The sequence below is a fragment of the Anopheles gambiae genome, chromosome X (genome assembly GCF_943734735.2).
Source record: "Anopheles gambiae chromosome X, idAnoGambNW_F1_1, whole genome shotgun sequence".
In the NCBI taxonomy this organism is placed as follows: Eukaryota; Metazoa; Arthropoda; class Insecta; order Diptera; family Culicidae; genus Anopheles; species Anopheles gambiae.
The window spans coordinates 18,455,275-18,473,532 of NC_064600.1; the positions used below are offsets into that span (position 1 = coordinate 18,455,275).

An 18,258-nucleotide genomic window follows, 5' to 3' on the forward strand; every position below is an offset into this window, starting at 1 on the left:
TAACGGAACTGCGCCTTTAGGCAAACATTATTGATATTTGGCAAACATTTGTCCGAAGGAAGATAACCCAGGAGACAGCACTAGGAGGTTGGGGTACGATCCAATAAATCCTTACGTACTCGTCTGCAATTTTAGATATTCACTGCTTGAACTTCGCCCACTTACATACTCAATCAGCAGTTCCGTTCGACTTGGCCTTGCTATATTCTCTGGGACACTGATGCCTTTATATTCATACTGCCTCTGCAACACTCTCTTGAAGACCGTTTTTAAAACATACCAGTAGACACATACCAAGCAGATATGCGGAGGGTGACGAACCCGCTACTAGAAGTGCCATCTTTAGCCAAGAATTTTCTTAATGTACGCCCCATGGTTGTTGTGCACCTCAGGTTTGGTTAGCGCACGGTGACGGTTCGGTTTGTAGGGCTGATAATTTTCTACGTTGGAGAAGCTATTGTGCAGCTCGGAGTGCTCCTCGTGCTCGTCTTCTTCCTCTTCATGCTCCTCGTGCGTACGGTCGTTGTGGTGGTCTTCTATCCCATCCATCTGCTGCTTCACTCCCGAAGCCTCTCCAGCAGGCTGTTCTGAAGGTTCAAGTTTTGGACTAGTGGATGGCATCGCCGTTGTCACATCGTGCGATGAACTGTCTTCCACTCCCGGTGTTGTATTTGGATCGCTTGAGCTTGAAAAAAATTCCTGATCGGGCGTGGATACCATCGTAGATGGAGCAACGGTTGCTGGAGGCGACACAGAGGGATTGGTTTTACTGCTCACATTTGCTTCCACTGTTTCTGGCGCGACGGTTGTAATGTCTAGATCTTCCGTACTCGAAGTAAACGACATCTTCGGAGCTGCTGAAGAGTGCACAATTGTATCCAGCTCTGGAACGGCCGTACTGGTGATGGAGTCCGAATACTGCGTTAACTGTATGGTTGCCACTAGCGCAGCCGACTGAGGTGCAGAAGGATCCACCACCAGCGGTGCATGTGTCGTGTCCACCGCTGAGAACGGCCGGGTAGTTATGGTGAGCGATCCGGCCGATTCGGAACGTCCCGATTCACTCGATTCAAATACAACCTGAACAACGTGATGCGCGTCTGTAGAAGCAATGGGCGTTGTCTCTGCAGCGCTTTCAGTTGCAATTGAAGCTGACGATGGGGATGGTTCCAGCTTCGTTTCATCCTCCGTGAGCGACAATTCCGACGTGACAAGCCCGGTTATTGTTGGGTCAGATACATCCAGATCCACTGGCAGGCTGGTGGAGGATGCAGTTGGCAGTACCGTCGTCGGGGGTGCCTCGGTTTGTGGCCGAGCAGAGATGAACCGGGCCTTGACGAGCAGCATTGGAGGAATGAAGTGGTCCCCAGTAATGACTTCCTTCTTGGGTGTCGTTGGCAGGATGTGACTGGCGGCCGTAGTGCGGGTAGTTAGCAGTGCCGCCGGTGTGCTAGTAACTGTCGGTGACAGAGAAGGCACTGCAGTTGGAGCAGCGGTCGATGACGTTGTCGTTACTTCGGTAACGCCAGATGCAGTACTGCTGCTTGAAACTGATTCTGTCATCTTAGTCACCGTATCTTCCTCCCGGTCCGAATCGGTTCCACGTCGCAAGCGTGAATCGGGCGTGGTACCTGTTTCCGGGGTCGTCACACCAACAACACCCGCCGGCTCCTCATTTCCTATTTTTGCTCCACCGCTCACCACTGCCGAGTCAGCATAGTCTCCGTCCGATGTCGGTTTCACCGCTTGCTGAATGATGTCGATCGGTTGCGTCTCCGTCTCGTCCGGCAGCGGTTGATCTCCAAGCATCGGTTCGTCTTCATCCTCCTCCTCCTCATCGGCGCTCTCGTTCCGTTCCGATCCGTTGACATTCTTCTTCGCGTAATGGTTCTTCTTCTCATACAAGGGTGAGTACTTCTTGGCGTAGACTGACTTACGCACACTCTCAGCACCGTGACCGTCCACCTCTTCGCTGTGCAAGGCGGCCGCCTGCTCGCTGCGCATCAGGTCCTGCAGGTTAAACTTGTTGATCACGTTCTTTACCGTGTCCTCGATTTGGTTCGGGTTGACCTCGATCTTGTTGTTGCTTTCTTCGTCGTTGTTCGACACTACCGTCAGTATATCATGCTCCAGTATAGGCTGCTGTTGCGGGCGACGCGTCGAGCTAGCCGTGGCCGCACTTTCGACACCCGGCAGCTGGTTGTTGTTCTCGGTCGCGAGCACCGACGCCAGGTCCTCCTCATCGCTACACTGCAGTTGCTCGATAATGCTGTCCCGGTCCTGTTTCCCCTGGCAGGAGATGTGTTTCGTGCCTGATTCGCCACAGTCCCGTGACAGCTGCACGGTACCACTGTCCGACATATACTGCACAGTCAGTGATGGAATTGACGTGACGGTACAGTCCACCGCCCACGTTGGAACTGCGCGGATGAGAGGAAACAAAACACACATTACATGACATTATTGCCGGAAGGTTCAGCTCAGGGTTAACAAACTCCAATGTCTTACCCGGTAGTTCACACAGAAAAGCGGCCGTTTCCGGACCACCGCAACGGAGTGCATGCCAGCGGAAGTCACGCACTGGGTCCACTACCGCGCACAGGGGCTGCTCCATGGCTGGAATTGCCTCCGCCCAATATCCGCTCGATGGATCCAGTGCCTTGGAGCTCCTGCGCAAAGGAAAGGAATATTTAATAGAATGTATCTTGAAGTCCCACTAAAGTCTGCCATCTGGAGGTCTACCACAGTGGGTCACATTTTAAACCTCTCCCAAAATTGTAGAACAACAAGGCACTTTGGAAGAGTAGGTTAGAAAACGGTAACAGTTGTAAGCAAAACAAAGCAGCCGCTCGTTTGGGCGAACGTGAAGTTCCAGTTTCAACTCACGTTTCTCTCCCCAGAAAGGCTCGAGCAAAGGTACCCGCGATGTCCTACAGACAACAGGAGACCACTGCATCTGACATCGCCTAGTAGAGCATAAAAACACCCAAACCCTCCCAAAACACCGAAAGGTCCTCTCCTACCACTGGCTGCGTTTAACTTTGCTGGTTTTGCCGTGCAAATGTTGACACAACAAATACGGAAAAGGACAACAGTCCGACGGGTCTCCGGGCCTGGATCTGGGAAGTCTACTGGAAGAATATGTACATCATGCTTTGCATGCTGGCCCTGGAATACCCTGCCCAGAGTTGACTTTGAAAAAAGGGGGTTAGAGAATTTCGGAAAAATCTAAACCAGACCCTTTTTTGTATTTGAAGGATAGCATCAGGTTCCTGATGCCTTCCGGGTCGGGGTAAATGCGGAACAAACAGAGCGTTTAGGGTAAACGGCAAACTTTTGTCATAGCTACTCCCGCCTTAGGCGTAACTGGCCACAGCAGGCCGCAGGGTGGTGGCGAAACACTTGTGTAAAATTCAGGACAGAGAGTTTCCATTAGACAAACGAGTTGCAACTTACGTCCAGGTGAAGCGGGCTGAGTTTTCGGGACGCATCAGTCCGATCCATACTGCGCTGGTGACATCCAGCTCCTTCAGGAAGGCCCGCGTCGCATCGAATTGTACACCATTGTCCACTGTCGAACAAAAAGGGAGAAAAGAACGAAATATCGTAACATTAAACCATTTTTCTTAGGCGTAATTGATTAATGCGTTTCCTTATTAAAACCTAATTGCCATTTCATTTAAATGTCCAATAGAGGCAGTAGTTCATTTATATCATTTATATCGTCGACTACAACTGTCAAACCAAAGGACACACAAACAATTACAAATCACTTAAACCCTATTTCCGCGGGCCGCATCTTCGGGAAGAAAGGCTGAGAAATAAATCCTTCCTTTTTTGCACTTATTAAATTTAAAGCGAGAGATAATGTGTCATAAATCTTCATCCCGTTTCAGCAACATTGAAGTATCTCCACAAGCATTTGACAGGGAATATTCATTACCTCGGCTGATAGCCGGTCGCACGAGCGGCATCTAACATTTCCATAACGCCTTCCATGCCCGACACGCCTATTCATCACCTTACCAAGATAGATATATTTTTTTGCTCAGCCTGTCAACAAGACGGTTAAACTTGATTGTCTTTGGTAACAACAGCAGAGCGATACGTCATTGATTTGGATTTTAACCGTTTCAATTTTGAAGCTGTTTTCCTGAACAACGTTTAAACAACCGGGTTTTCCAGCATTCCTGGACAGACTAACAGTCGATTAGATCACAGATAGCTAAACTTGAGACAATCCTTTCGTGTGCCATCTTTGCTTCAGGCATTTTGGATTCTAAAGAGCAGCTTTTGGATTTTTTTGGAAGATCTGTTTAACGTACTTTAATGTTTCTACAGCACTAGAACTGGCAACTGGGCCAGTTTGACAATGGATACGAAAATATTAGGAAGCTTGTCAGAGAAGCAACCCACACTAGTTTGACTGCACCCTTTCAATCTATTGTCACCATCCAGGTAGTCGTATCACAATGTGCATCCAGCTATTCTTTATGTGCTCGGGTCCGCTTTCCTACCGACTTCCAGCTAGCATCAGTAGCCTACCCTAAAGTGCCGTTGCCATTGACTCAACCAAAACTATTCTAGAATAGAATATTGCAGTATCGTTGGCGTGTGCTGGGTAACCCAACGCTCGAAAATAAGCCGATAAGACCGCAACCGCGCGCGCCTAGCCGAGAACTAATTAATGATGGAAGGTAATTAAAATCTATAATTATCGTACCGCAGCGCGTCCGGCGCACAGGACATCACACGCTACTTGTTTTACCACCCCTTTCCCACAAAATGGAGGCCAGTATTTTTGGCTATTACGGTTGTTGATGCGCGTGTGTGCGTTTGAGTTTTTAGGTCTTCTACAAATGGGATTTCGTTTGATCAAGCATTTCAAATCAAAGCGCACTCGAAGCTCGCAATCCCTTTTCGAACACTGATTGATGTACGTACGATGGCCAATTGGAAAATGTGTTTTCCTTTTGTTCCTCTTTTTTTCATTTTTAAGGAGAAAATAAAAATGTTATCGTTTGGTCGCTGAAATTTCATACTAAATTTATTCCCTGCGCGTGTGTGTATGTGTTTTTTTTGCTTTCCAAGAGCACACAAAAAATACACCCTCTAGCTGTAGCCAGAGCAACGTACCGTTTAATCCTGGATAATATCCAATTTGTAGTGATTATGCAAATCAATTCAGCATCCTGAGGCGTTGATTGGGCGCATGATGGAAATGATAATGGCGACCTGCTAAATGTTTGCCATCAAAAGCACTAGTGGGAATGGTGGACACAATATTACTTGCAAAAAACTGGATCACCCTATATGTTTTTTGTTTGTTGCGACGTGTTGGGTCATGATAATGCGTCAATTAGGTATGTGGAAAATAGTGTGCGAAGGATCATAAACAATTGAAATATTAAATTACCACCAGATTCAGTAGTTTGGGGCCGTATGTTGAAGCATCAAACCGACAGTAAAACCATGTGCTTCCCTGAGCATTTTAGTGATGTGCTTGCTGACTAAAAATAAGTGAGCGAATGCCATATTTTCTATGAACGCGTTTTGTATTAGTCAAGAATACTCGTTTACGATTTATTTCTTCATCCCGTCTCATAACTCACTCGCTACGATCATTCCTACGTTAAATAAGCTTTCCAAGCGTTAAATATGAATGAATATTCTTGACAGATAGTAATTCACAGTTATATCATTTATAAGTATTTATAAGAGTTATTTTTCTTTCGGAAGATACATTTCCAATTTTTGATTCACATTAATATCTAACTCGCTCAAAGTTAATTGAATAATTAATGAGTTAAATAAGTTTACCGAACGCTACACCTTTATTAGTGATGTGCTGGTCGGGTCGGAGCCAACCATAAGCGACTTGGAGTTGTTCGGATCGACTCGTAAGGTGCAAGTAGGTTCCGTAGGTGCAATAAATCATAAGCTATTCCGACCTGTTGGTGCAGATAGTACGCCAAAGTAGGTTCAGGCCCCGAACTCGCGTCATCAACGGGCCTGAGTCGCTGGCACGCACGAGTCGATCTGAACCTACTGTAGCCCGACCTGATTCGAACTCGTTGCACCACCATGTCACTTATTCTTTCCTGCATCTACTGATCTTCTTCTATTTGGGGTAACGTCCTACGCGGTCATACTGGCCTATAAAGGCTTTCGAGACTTATAGAGGTTTTGAGAATTTTAGCTCAATTTAGGCATCAATTTGTGCCTCTAAGGCAGCGATCGGTAAAGTCCGGCCCGCGGGCCAAATGCGGCCCGCCGCAACATTCAATCCAGCCCGCGAAAGGTTTTGACTGATTTTGAAAGATGCAAAGTACCTATTCATATACAAATTACTGAATATCTTTTAGAATAACATTTTATACCATCGTACTCTTTCAACTTTAATTAAAGAACTATGGAATGACGGATCGTTTGGTATGTTCGAACTCGTGATCAACATCCCCGTAACGTTTACATGGAAACAATTTACTTTTTTTCGGCTGGCTGTAAACTAGGAGACATAATCTCTCCAAAAACTAGGAGAGATAATTTCTTTACATGTACATCATTTGAAAGGTAATTATTTAAGCTTCCTTGGACAAATAAATCTAAGAAATTGGGAGCTGCTTTTCATCAGTTATTCGGAATTTTGGCCACGATGGACGAAGACATTCCTATAACCATCCTAAGTTTTCGCGACAAAATTGTTAGAGTAGAGCTTTTGGATCATGTTGAACCAGAAAAAACCGATGGAACACGTGTGACGGATGTTGTATCAGTTTGCGGACTGTCATGTCGAAATTTTGCTGAAACTCGCCTAATATGAACGCATTGAGTTTTGGCGTCATTGTTTGTCATTGCGAAACCAGTGGACGCGATTTCTGCTTCCTGATATATGTGTTTATGTTTCCCAAGTACTATTTCATTGTTTTGCGGATTGCATCGATCTCCCGGCCCAGATAACCCAGTAATGTAGCCACTTGTACCTCTGTCTTCATTTTTGCTTTTTTGGAACCTCAAAAATGAACCTGGGATCTCTTGCGATGCTTTGATGGTTGCCAAATAGTGTCAAGATGTTGGTGACCAAAATGCAAAAACGTTCTCATGCGACGCAAAACGTCTGTACGCAGTCCATTTAAGACGCTACGGGGTGTCAATCGTTGATCGCGCACGCTTCTAAGTTGGTTGGTTTACTTGTTTGGTCGTCATGGTTAGAGTTTGACTGATAGAGGTGTCAAGGTGAAGTGACTGATAGAGGTTGCCTGTTGTCTCATGGGATACTACTATTCAAAGTGCAATTAACGATTTGTTAGCACGGGTGAAGATAATCCTATGATAAACCCATGAATTTGTCAATTTTGTAAATGCAACCGTTAATTACATAACGGTTAACATTGTTTCAACACGACAATAAGACCTTCAGAATGAAGGAAATCGCACACGAAATTTTATATTGATGAGATGCACTAAAGACTGGTTGCAATAAATTTATTTTAGGTTTTGCATGCGACTTTACGATGGGAGAGCATTTGACTTACGCCAACGCAAAACATGCAATAAAATGGTTCAAATATAGTGAAACAGCTCCATACATTTTCACGAGATTTTTTTTGTTATGTTTTAATCGTTCATCTTAATTTCACACAAATCAGTTGGTTTCCCTATAAATTTGTTTACGGATATTTTCGATCGTATTTGAAAGCAAAAACAAATATTAAAGAAACCCTTGTTGTTTTAACGAGAACGGCGATTCCACACTGTTGCTGTTTACGAGTACAACGATTGTCAATGTGCTTTTTCATAAGGAATCAGTTATCAATTTTTCTGACATGGCATGTCCATAAAGCATTTTTATAATTACTGAATCTATGTTTGCTTCGATAATTTTTCAGCCTTTCAGATTTTTGTATCATTCCCGGAATATCTTCAATATTTTTTTATGGCGTTAGAGAATGGGGTTATCAAGAAACGATATTGATCCCTTTTTGTAGTTTATTGACTTTTCAAATGTTTGGCCATCTATTGCTGATTCTCAAATGATTGAAGATTAGTTAGACCGACCCGCTAGAAACCAGACTGCAAGCTGGCATTCCACACCGGCTACGAGCAGACGAAGATGTAACGCTACACCGGCCACGAGCGGACAACGGCGACATGCGCAAGTAATGCGACACGCAGACCGATCGTGAGAACGGACCAATGCAGCCAGCAACCAGCGGCTTCGTTAGAACATTAGCTCGTTAGGTTTAGTCAGTCGAAGTCGAAGTCTAGAGTCAGCCAGATATAGATCATAGTTTAGCTTTAGTCAGGAGTAATCCTGTTTGTGTAAAATAAAAATCTTTTTTTATGGCCAACCGGCCTAGATAAAGATTAACTGGCGCCCGAATAGGGACCTCTAGTGAAGTGAAAATCAAGTGACGAGTAGTGATCACGAAAGAGTGTAATCACACCGTGCTTAGAACATCTCCCGATCGCAGATTGCAGCCGTGTGTATGAGCACCTAAGTAGCCGGTAGCAGCCAATAACTCGTTGCCGGAGGAAAGGGACAACGCCGACACACCGAGAAGGAAAAATTCACCGGAGGCCCGAGCAACAGAAACCAACCCCGTCAGAGGAGGCGAAGCAACCAGCCCCGTAAGAAGGGTGAAGCATGAATTTATTAATGTAAGTAAAACTTTCAATCATAGTAAGTATAAACATTTATTAAAGCGACAAAAAATATTAAAACATTATAATCAGTGTTAAAGTGAGTGATTAGTGAGTGAAAAGAAAATTATTATCATAAAAGTTAAGTCAAACTGGAGGAATTAGTTCAATCACTACGACAATTCTCAGTCGCAGTAAAATCTATAGATAACGAAGAAAAACTAACAAACAAAGATATGGAGGCACTAGCTGGCAGAATTGTAGCTTTAGAAGCACGTTTTAGTGAAAGCAATGTTACAGATGATTTTCAAGACCCACCACTTTTTTTTACAAAACAAGATGGTAGTGCAGTAGATCCCGAATCTTTCGAAAAAAATCCCTGGAGTTGTAAAAGATCTCCCAATTTTCTGCGGTGACCCAAGTGAACTTAATAGCTGGATCAATGACGTAGATGGGATAATCCGACTATACCAAACTATATCTAGCCATAGTTTGGAAAAGCAAAATAAATTCCACATGATTTGTAAATTCATACGTAGAAAAATTAGAGGTGAAGCCAACGATGCTTTAGTAGCATCTAACGTAGGGATAAATTGGAATATGATGAGAAAAACTCTCATAACTTATTATGGAGAGAAGCGAGATTTGGAAACTCTCGATTTTCAACTTATGAGTGTCTACCAAAAAGGTCGAACTTTGGAAGTTTATTACGACGAGGTTAATAGACTTCTTTCACTTATTGCAAATCAGATACAGACAGACGATAGATTTAACCATCCGGAAGCTTCGAAAGCTATGATTGGAACATACAACAAGAAAGCAATCGATGCTTTTATCAGAGGTCTCGATGGGGACGTTTATAAATTTATTCGTAACTACGAACCAACATCCTTAGCAGCAGCCTACAGCTATTGCATTTCTTTTCAAAACCTAGAGTGCCGTAAGATGCTAACAAAACCAAAACATTTTAACACACCCCCGTCAGCCCCCAGAAACCAAATACCATTGCCCACACCTCATCTACCACCAAGAGTGTTCCAACACCAGCAAAGACCAATGATAGCGAACAACGTAAGACCTCATTTTGCGCACCACCCACCGATTCAAAATTTTGCAGGAAATTTTACGCAACGTTTTGTTTGGAATCAACCAAATCAGCAAAGACCAATTTTTCAGCGTTCAAATTTTAATCAACCAAATCAGATGAAAAATTTTACACAGCAGAGAAACAATTTTCGCCAAAATGGACCTGAACCGATGGAAATAGACCCATCAATTAGGTCACATCAAGTTAATTATGCGAACAGGCCGAACTCCTCAAACATTCGTCCATTGAAAAGACAAAGAGCTTTCAATATTGAAGCAGTTCCGCGACGTGAAATAGAACCGACTTCATATGAAGATAATCTCTACGATGATGATGTCGAAAGTCAGGCGTCATACGAACGATATATGAGAAATGTAGAAAAGCAAGAAAAACTAAATGAAAATTCTCATTACGACGAAATTTCTCGCGAAGCAGAATTAAATTTTTTAGGTTAAAATCAGCTTTACCATATTTTATATACCATGGTAAGGCAGGTCAACAAATTAAAATTCTAATCGACACTGGATCTAATAAAAATTTCATCAACCCTTTACATGCGAAAATTTCTCACGACGTTATAAAACCATTTTTTGTATCATCTGTGGGAGGAGATTTACTCATCACAAAATATTCACAAGCTCAAATATTTGCCCCTTATTCCGATGTAAATGTCAAATTTTATCATTTGCAGGGACTAAAATCATTCGACGCCATAATAGGTTATGATACCATCAAAGAAATGGGAGCATTTGTAGACGCTAAAAGAGACAATCTAGTTCTTGAAAATTTTATAATACCTCTCTCACTTCATCCATTACAGGAAGTTAACAGAATTGAAATAAGAGACACACATCTTAACCACCAAGAAAAAGAAAAATTACATTTATTTCTTAACAAGTTTCAAGATTTATTCCAGCCACCCGACGAAAAGTTGCCCTTTACAACAAAGGTAGAAGCAACCATAGCCACGAATGATACGGAACCAATTTACTGTAAGTCATACCCATACCCTTTGTCCCTCAAACAGGAAGTGGAAACACAGATAAAAAAATTATTAAATAATGGTATAATTCGACCATCTAGGTCACCATATAATTCACCTGTGTGGATAGTTCCCAAAAAGGTTGACGCATCTAACGAAAAAAAATATCGACTTGTGATCGATTACAGAAAAATAAACCTGAAAACTAAAAGCGATAGATATCCCATTCCCGATACTTCAACAGTACTTGCCAATCTAGGAAATAATAAATATTTTACAACACTCGATCTAGCATCGGGATTTCACCAGATTCGTTTAGCAGAAAAAGATATCGAAAAAACCGCCTTTTCCATCAATAATGGAAAATACGAATTTTTAAGATTACCTTTCGGTCTGAAAAATGCACCTTCGATTTTTCAGAGAGTCATGGACGATGTTCTTAGAGAACATATTGGAAAAATTTGTCACGTATACATAGACGATATAATAGTCTTTGGAAAAACATTCGACGAACATCTGAAAAACTTGGAAATTGTTTTGAATACATTACGAGAAGCCAATTTTAAAATACAGCCAGACAAATCAGAGTTTTTAAGAACAGAAGTTGAATTCTTAGGATTCATTGTTTCAGAATATGGCTTGAAACCAAATGAGAAAAAGATAGAAAGTATCTTAAAATACCCCGAACCTCAAACTATTCGAGAACTTAGATCATTTTTAGGATTGTCTGGATATTACAGAAGATTTGTTAAAAATTATGCAGCTTTAGCAAAACCTTTAACAAAACTTTTAAGAGGGGAGGATGGCCAAGGCCACTGCAAAATTACAAAAAATCAATCTAAAAATTTTCCGATAAAATTAGATGATGATGCCAAACGCGCTTTCAAAACTCTTAAAGAAGTTTTATCATCTGATGATGTTTTAGCATACCCCGATTTTGATCATGATTTTATTTTAACTACCGACGCTTCTGACAAAGCAATCGGAGCTGTTCTTTCCCAGAACGTTAATGGTGTTGAAAAACCAATAACATTCATATCTAGAACACTATCAAAAACAGAAGAGAATTATGCTACAAACGAAAAAGAAATGCTTGCTATAGTTTGGGCTTTACATTCTCTACGTAATTACATTTACGGTGCAAAAATAATAATATTAACAGATCACCAACCTTTAACATATGCAATGTCACCAAAAAATAACAATGCAAAATTAAAGCGATGGAAAGCATTCATAGAGGAACATAACTATGAGCTAAGTTACAAACCTGGAAAAACCAACGTGGTAGCTGATGCTCTTTCACGCATACAAATTAACTCACTAACTCCTACACAACACTCTGCCGAAGAAGATGATCTTTCTTTTATCCCTTCTACCGAAGCTCCAATTAATGTTTTCCGAAACCAATTAATTTTTCAAAAAGGTACTATTAGTTCCTACGAGTTTGTAAACCCCTTTCCTAAGTTTAAAAGGCACACTTTCATAGAACCACAATTTTCAATCGATTTTATAAAAGACAAACTTAAGAGATTCATGATACCTGGTATAATAAATGGCATATTCACTGATGAGCCAACTATGGGGATCATTCAAGAAACCTTTAAAAATCTATTCAATATATCAACCATGAAAGCAAGATTTTCACAAACTCAAGTTCAAGACATTTGTGATCAAGAACAACAGATAGAAGAAATTCGTAAAATACATAACTTTGCCCATAGAAACGCTAAGGAAAATTCATTACAAGCTATAAAAAAATTCTATTTCCCTTCCATGAGAAACAAGATAGAACAATATGTTAAAAACTGCGAAACTTGCAAAGTAGAAAAATACGAAAGAAGACCCCCTGAATACATACCAGTTAAAACACCAATCCCAAAATATCCAGGAGAAATTGTTCATGTTGATATATTTGCGTATAATGCAAATTTTTTATTTATCTCGTCAATGGACAAATTTTCGAAATATTTGAAATTAAAACCAATTAAATCAAAATCCATAGCAGACGTTAAGGAAGTACTGCTACAACTATTATACGATTGGAATTTGCCTAGACAAATTATATTTGATAACGAATGTACATTTGTATCGAACGTCATAGAGCAGTCCATACTAAATTTAGGTGTATCAATTTTTAAGACACCAGTGAATAGATCAGAGTCAAATGGACAAGTGGAACGTTGTCACTCCACGATCAGAGAAATCGCAAGATGTACAAAAGGTTTGAATCCAGACATGAGCTTAATTACCTTAATACAACAAGCCGTGTATAAGTATAATAATACTATTCATTCTTTTACAAAAGAGACTCCCAGAAAAGTATATATTGGAGAGCAATCAGAAGAACTTTCATTTAGAGATAGATCAAAATTAAAAGAAAAAATTGAGAGTAAAATTATAAAAATATTTGAAGAAAAAAATGAAAAGATTAAAGATGATAAGTACCAAGATTACGAACCGAATCAATTTGCATATGAAAAAAATAAAACTATGAATAAGCGTGACAGTCGTTATAAGACAGTGGTAGTTAAGGAAAATCATCCAACGTATATAATAGATTCGAACAATCGAAAAATCCACAAAATAAATTTAAGAAAAAATTAATGATATAATTATGATTTAATTAATTTTCTATTACAGAATCGCGTTTTTCACACTATATGGTGTTCTACAAGCTAGCATAAACATTTTCGACATAACAAACAACCCATTGGCTATTGTTCCGTTAGGACAAGCAAAAATTAGGATCGGATACTTGAGGACGATTCATCCAATTGATCTTACCGAGCTAGAAGAGATAATTTCTCGAGTTTTAGAAAATAGCACAAACAGTACAGGAAAATCCCCATTGCAAAGTTTAATTAATTTGAAGCTCGAAAAACTTAACGCCACAATTTCTAAGATTAGGCCACGTAGACTTCGAACGAAAAGATGGAACAGTATAGGTACCGCCTGGAAGTGGATAGCTGGCAGTCCCGACGCAGAAGATCTAACGATAATCAACACCACCCTGAATTCGCTCATCCTACAAAACAACGAGCAGCTATTAATCAATAATGGTCTCAGCAGAAGATTCCAAGAAACAACCAATATTGCTAATCATGTTATCGACCTTCAGAATAGGATCCAAAGGGAACATCAAACTGAGATACAACAGATCATTAAGATAGCAAACCTAGACGCATTACAAGCCCATATAAAAACACTCCAAGAAGCCATACTAGCCGCTAAGCATGGGATACCGAATAGCGAGCTACTATCAATAGAAGACTTAAACACCGTTGCAGAATTTCTGGCACAAAATGGCATTTACTATACATCAGTTGAAGAAATGTTAACACAAGCCACAGCACAAGTTACCATGAATTCAACACACGTGATATTTATGCTAAAGTTTCCACGTCTATCCTATGAAACTTATGAGTACAACTATATCGACTCTATCATACAAAATGATAAGAGAATCTTAATCAAGCATAACTACATAATCCGGAATCTAACACATATGTTCGAATTACCGCAGCCCTGTATCGATCAGAGCAGCCACCAGCTTTGCGAAAGTAAAGATCTGGAAGAGCCTTCACGCTGCATACGACAACTCGTACAAGGGGAGCATACAGAATGTATGTACGAAAAGGTGTATTCAACGGGATTAGTTAAACACATTAACAATGCGAATATTCTATTGAATGATGCCACTGCCGAAATTTCATCAAACTGCAGCAATATAAACCACATTCTTAATGGATCATATCTCATACAATTTCACAACTGCAATATCTTTATTAACGGAGAACTCTTTCCCAGCACAGAAGTTTCGATAACCGGTAAACCATATATATCAACCCTTGGCCTCATCGCTAAAGAAGACGGCATCAGAGACGAACCTTCAATTGAACATCTTCGAAACATAACATTGCAGCACAGAGAGAAACTACATACCATCAGCCTGGTTAATAATTCCCTCACATGGAAACTTCATATCTTTGGGTCAATTGGGCTAACGACAATTGTTCTGATAACAATAGCAATTTTATATTTCATTACCAGTATAAGAAGAACGAAAATAAGCCTCAACATTCCAACGAACAACACCAACCGACAGGATGTCCACCACATAGAAACCTTCGTGAAAAAACCCACAACATTCCATGCTCTCGGCAGACTTTGAGGGCAAAGTCATCTAAGAAGGGAGGAGTTAGACCGACCCGCTAGAAACCAGACTGCAAGCTGGCATTCCACACCGGCTACGAGCAGACGAAGATGTAACGCTACACCGGCCACGAGCGGACAACGGCGACATGCGCAAGTAATGCGACACGCAGACCGATCGTGAGAACGGACCAATGCAGCCAGCAACCAGCGGCTTCGTTAGAACATTAGCTCGTTAGGTTTAGTCAGTCGAAGTCGAAGTCTAGAGTCAGCCAGATATAGATTATAGTTTAGCTTTAGTCAGGAGTAATCCTGTTTGTGTAAAATAAAAATCTTTTTTTATGGCCAACCGGCCTAGATAAAGATTAACTGATTACAATCAGTTTTTAAAGAAGGTATCTTTAATTTTGAACTATGTTTGGATGATATAATTACAGAAAAACAACAATAATACCTGAAATGTTTCTAAAAGATTAAAATTATTACAGCATTAATAAAAAAACCGCATTCTCCTGGCCCGCGGCACTCGATCATTAACTAAAGTTGGCCCATTGCCTCAAAAGTTTGCCGACCGCTGCTCTAAGGTATTAATTTTTGACCGTGCGCATCAATTGTTGACTCTAACGCACCTATTTTTGTCTGTAAGTCATCAATTTTTTACTCTTGTCGGAATCATGATAATTTTTTAAGGTATTTGAGCATATTTTTGCCAATTGTAATTTTAAATCACATAAACAATATAAAAACCATGTAGTTTGATTGATTTGTGAGAAAAAATACAAAATTCTATAAATTCTAAAGCCATTGTTTACACGAGAAAATACATGCCAATTTGTTTCACTCCATTAAAACTTCTAAAATTGGCATCATTTTTGTTTTATTTCAATTTCTCTCAATCAAATTATTCACTACTAAATTTGGTTTCAATAATTTCAGGACACACAGTTTCAGTAATTACGTTAAATTGAGACAAAAATTGATGCCTTTGCGGCAAAAATTGTGACACGCTGTCAAAAATTGGTGCCTTTGAGACAAACGTTGGTGAGTTAGAGTCAAAATTTAGCGGCAACGACTATAAGTCATGCAAATCGACCACTGTACTCGAAACCGTTTGGGTCGACTCGAACTCGTTGCACCGGCGGGTCAGATTTGATTCCAACTCCGACCTAGCGCACCCGTTGTTGGACACATGGGTTGAAATCGGGTCGTGAAATGAATCATATGACCATCCCATAATCACCCTCATTTATATAACACTTCACGCCAACCAACAAAACAACTCTTTCTTATTACGTCTCGATTCATTGTTACCCTCTCCTCTGAGAATTTGTTTTTTATTCATTAGATGAAAACCAGATTATTATTCTTGTTAGTTTAATAACTATTACAAGAGTTAAATATCGACGAGCTAATTATTATTCCGTGTCAATTATTAGCCTATTAGCTATTCACTATTCACTAATTCAAGCTGTTGGATGGTTACTCCCATCACTACTGGTATTCAGCGCTACCCTTTTCGTTTTTGCTTCAGGGGAGATTAATTTAATCACCGTCCATCCACTCCGGGTTGTGGCACCAGCGAAGCAGCAGCAGCTAACAAATATTGACCAATTTAAATTCAATCAATTGATTTCATATCTCTCGGTTTAGTGAGGTGAGAAACAGGCGCGGTTTCTTCACCCAGTGGGAGTGAAATGTATTGAAATAGCCATTAAAGCACATAAAAAACTACATCCAGGTACATTGATTTGATCTCTAATGAAAACGTAAACCTTTAGCCAAAATCCCCTTCCCTCTAGCCCTTCTCTTTCCCTATCTTTCTCTCATTCTCTCTCTCTCTATATTTCATTCACTCTTGCTTTAACGCTCTGCCAATCGGATGAGTTGCAATTCGCAAACGAATCAAACGAGGAAACCGATACACTCGTCCGGAAATGGCGCAAAAAAAACCTGCGTTGCATCGGTGATAGCGCTTTTGCGAGATGCACACATACACACATACACACTGCACAAAAAAATAAACATCAAAGGATATGCTGATTGTCCGTGTGCACCGCCGGTGCAAAAGAAGCGATAACAATCAATGCGGCGCAAACCGGACGGTGCCACCACGGACATTGGTTCAATCTAGTACACCCCGCCTAGAACTTTAAAAGCGATTTTGCGGATTTTCTGCACCGCTGTTATTTGCGTTTGGAAATCGGCCCGTTCGTGAATACCTGAACACTCACATACAGCAACCGTAGATATTTATTTATTTAACACCAAACCCTTCCAGCAAGCTACTGCTGCGTTTATGATGCGACACCGGAGCAGGAAATGCGAAAAACGCCCTTGCTTAATGCAACTACAGCATCAAGATGATAGCTACTGCAATCCGGTCAGGTGCCGTTTTTTCCTTACCCTTTTATACCATCAATCAATCAGTTGCGTTTTGTGTGAGTGTGTCGACAGTAAATGGGTCCAAAAACCTATTGAATGTTCGAAGGGATTCGTGTCCGGCCCGTTCCGATGCACCGTTCGATCAATTGGAAATGTTTGCAAATCATTGAACTCCCGCTTCTCCCTTTTAGTGGGGAGCTATTAAACTCTTAACTCTGCAATATTGCTGTGGGCAAGTGCTTAGAGACTTGATTTATTTATTTTAGCTTTTTTGTGCTGCTGCTGCTGCTGCTGCTGCTTAGTGCCCCTACGCTCACTAGAAAACGTGAGCGGGAAAGCATTATGTAGCTTAGATAACCGTCCAGATTGTGAAGGGATGGGGGTTAGGAAGAGCTGGAAGCGTTGCCGAGCGCTCCTTTGGCGCAGAAATCTCAATGTTTTAAAAATACCCAGTAACCGCCCGGTAAGGCATGCCGGCTTCGCAATAGACGGTACTTGATCGTTAAATATTTATACAATTCCTCTCTCCACCTCGACCTCCTCTACTCCACTGGTTCCGATGTTGTAGCGGAATCAATATTGTGCCTTCGTCTCGCTTTCACCCAGCCGCGCACAGGAATCAGCGAGGTCTGGACAGGTTTCGTCGCTCAATGCTTCGATCAATATTGATACTGCTCCTACCCATCCCATGACCAGTACTTCCGGTTCGTCCCCTTCCGGAGCAGGCACCAGCTGGCACTACAACACGGTCACACGGGCTAAACGCGGGTCTAAGCGCGGTTGTCCTCCAGCCCTAACAGTTCCACCTTGGTGCCGGAAATCGAACGCCCGGCCGAAAGGTACCGCGCGCAAAGAATCCTTTTCGCCCCCACCTGCCCTTTTGCTCATCTGTCTTGAGAAGCCCGGCAGCTGTCGTTGTCGAAATTATGCGAAATAAATGAAGCCGGTTCGGTGGTATGGGGTTTCGGTGTTGCTGGTGGAAGAACGGAAGGCAATAAACGCACAAACCGAA

At 41.3% G+C, this 18,258-nt stretch overlaps 1 protein-coding gene across 3 annotated transcripts in view; it reads right to left on the reverse strand.

Annotated features, from left to right (window-relative positions):
• Window positions 1-255: 255 nt before the first annotated feature.
• The window catches only part of LOC1270439 (integrator complex subunit 6 homolog), a 112,151-nt gene continuing 94,148 nt past the window's right edge, over window positions 256-18,258 (reverse strand). For all 3 annotated transcript variants that reach the window (XM_061659936.1, XM_309125.5, XM_061659945.1), the window contains exons 4-6: window positions 3,457-3,571; window positions 2,509-2,669; window positions 256-2,420 (exon numbers count right to left, since the gene is read on the reverse strand). In XM_061659936.1, coding sequence (XP_061515920.1) covers window positions 343-2,420; window positions 2,509-2,669; window positions 3,457-3,571 — 2,354 coding nt within the window. In that variant the 3' untranslated portion in view covers window positions 256-342. The remainder of the gene's footprint in view (window positions 2,421-2,508; window positions 2,670-3,456; window positions 3,572-18,258) is intronic.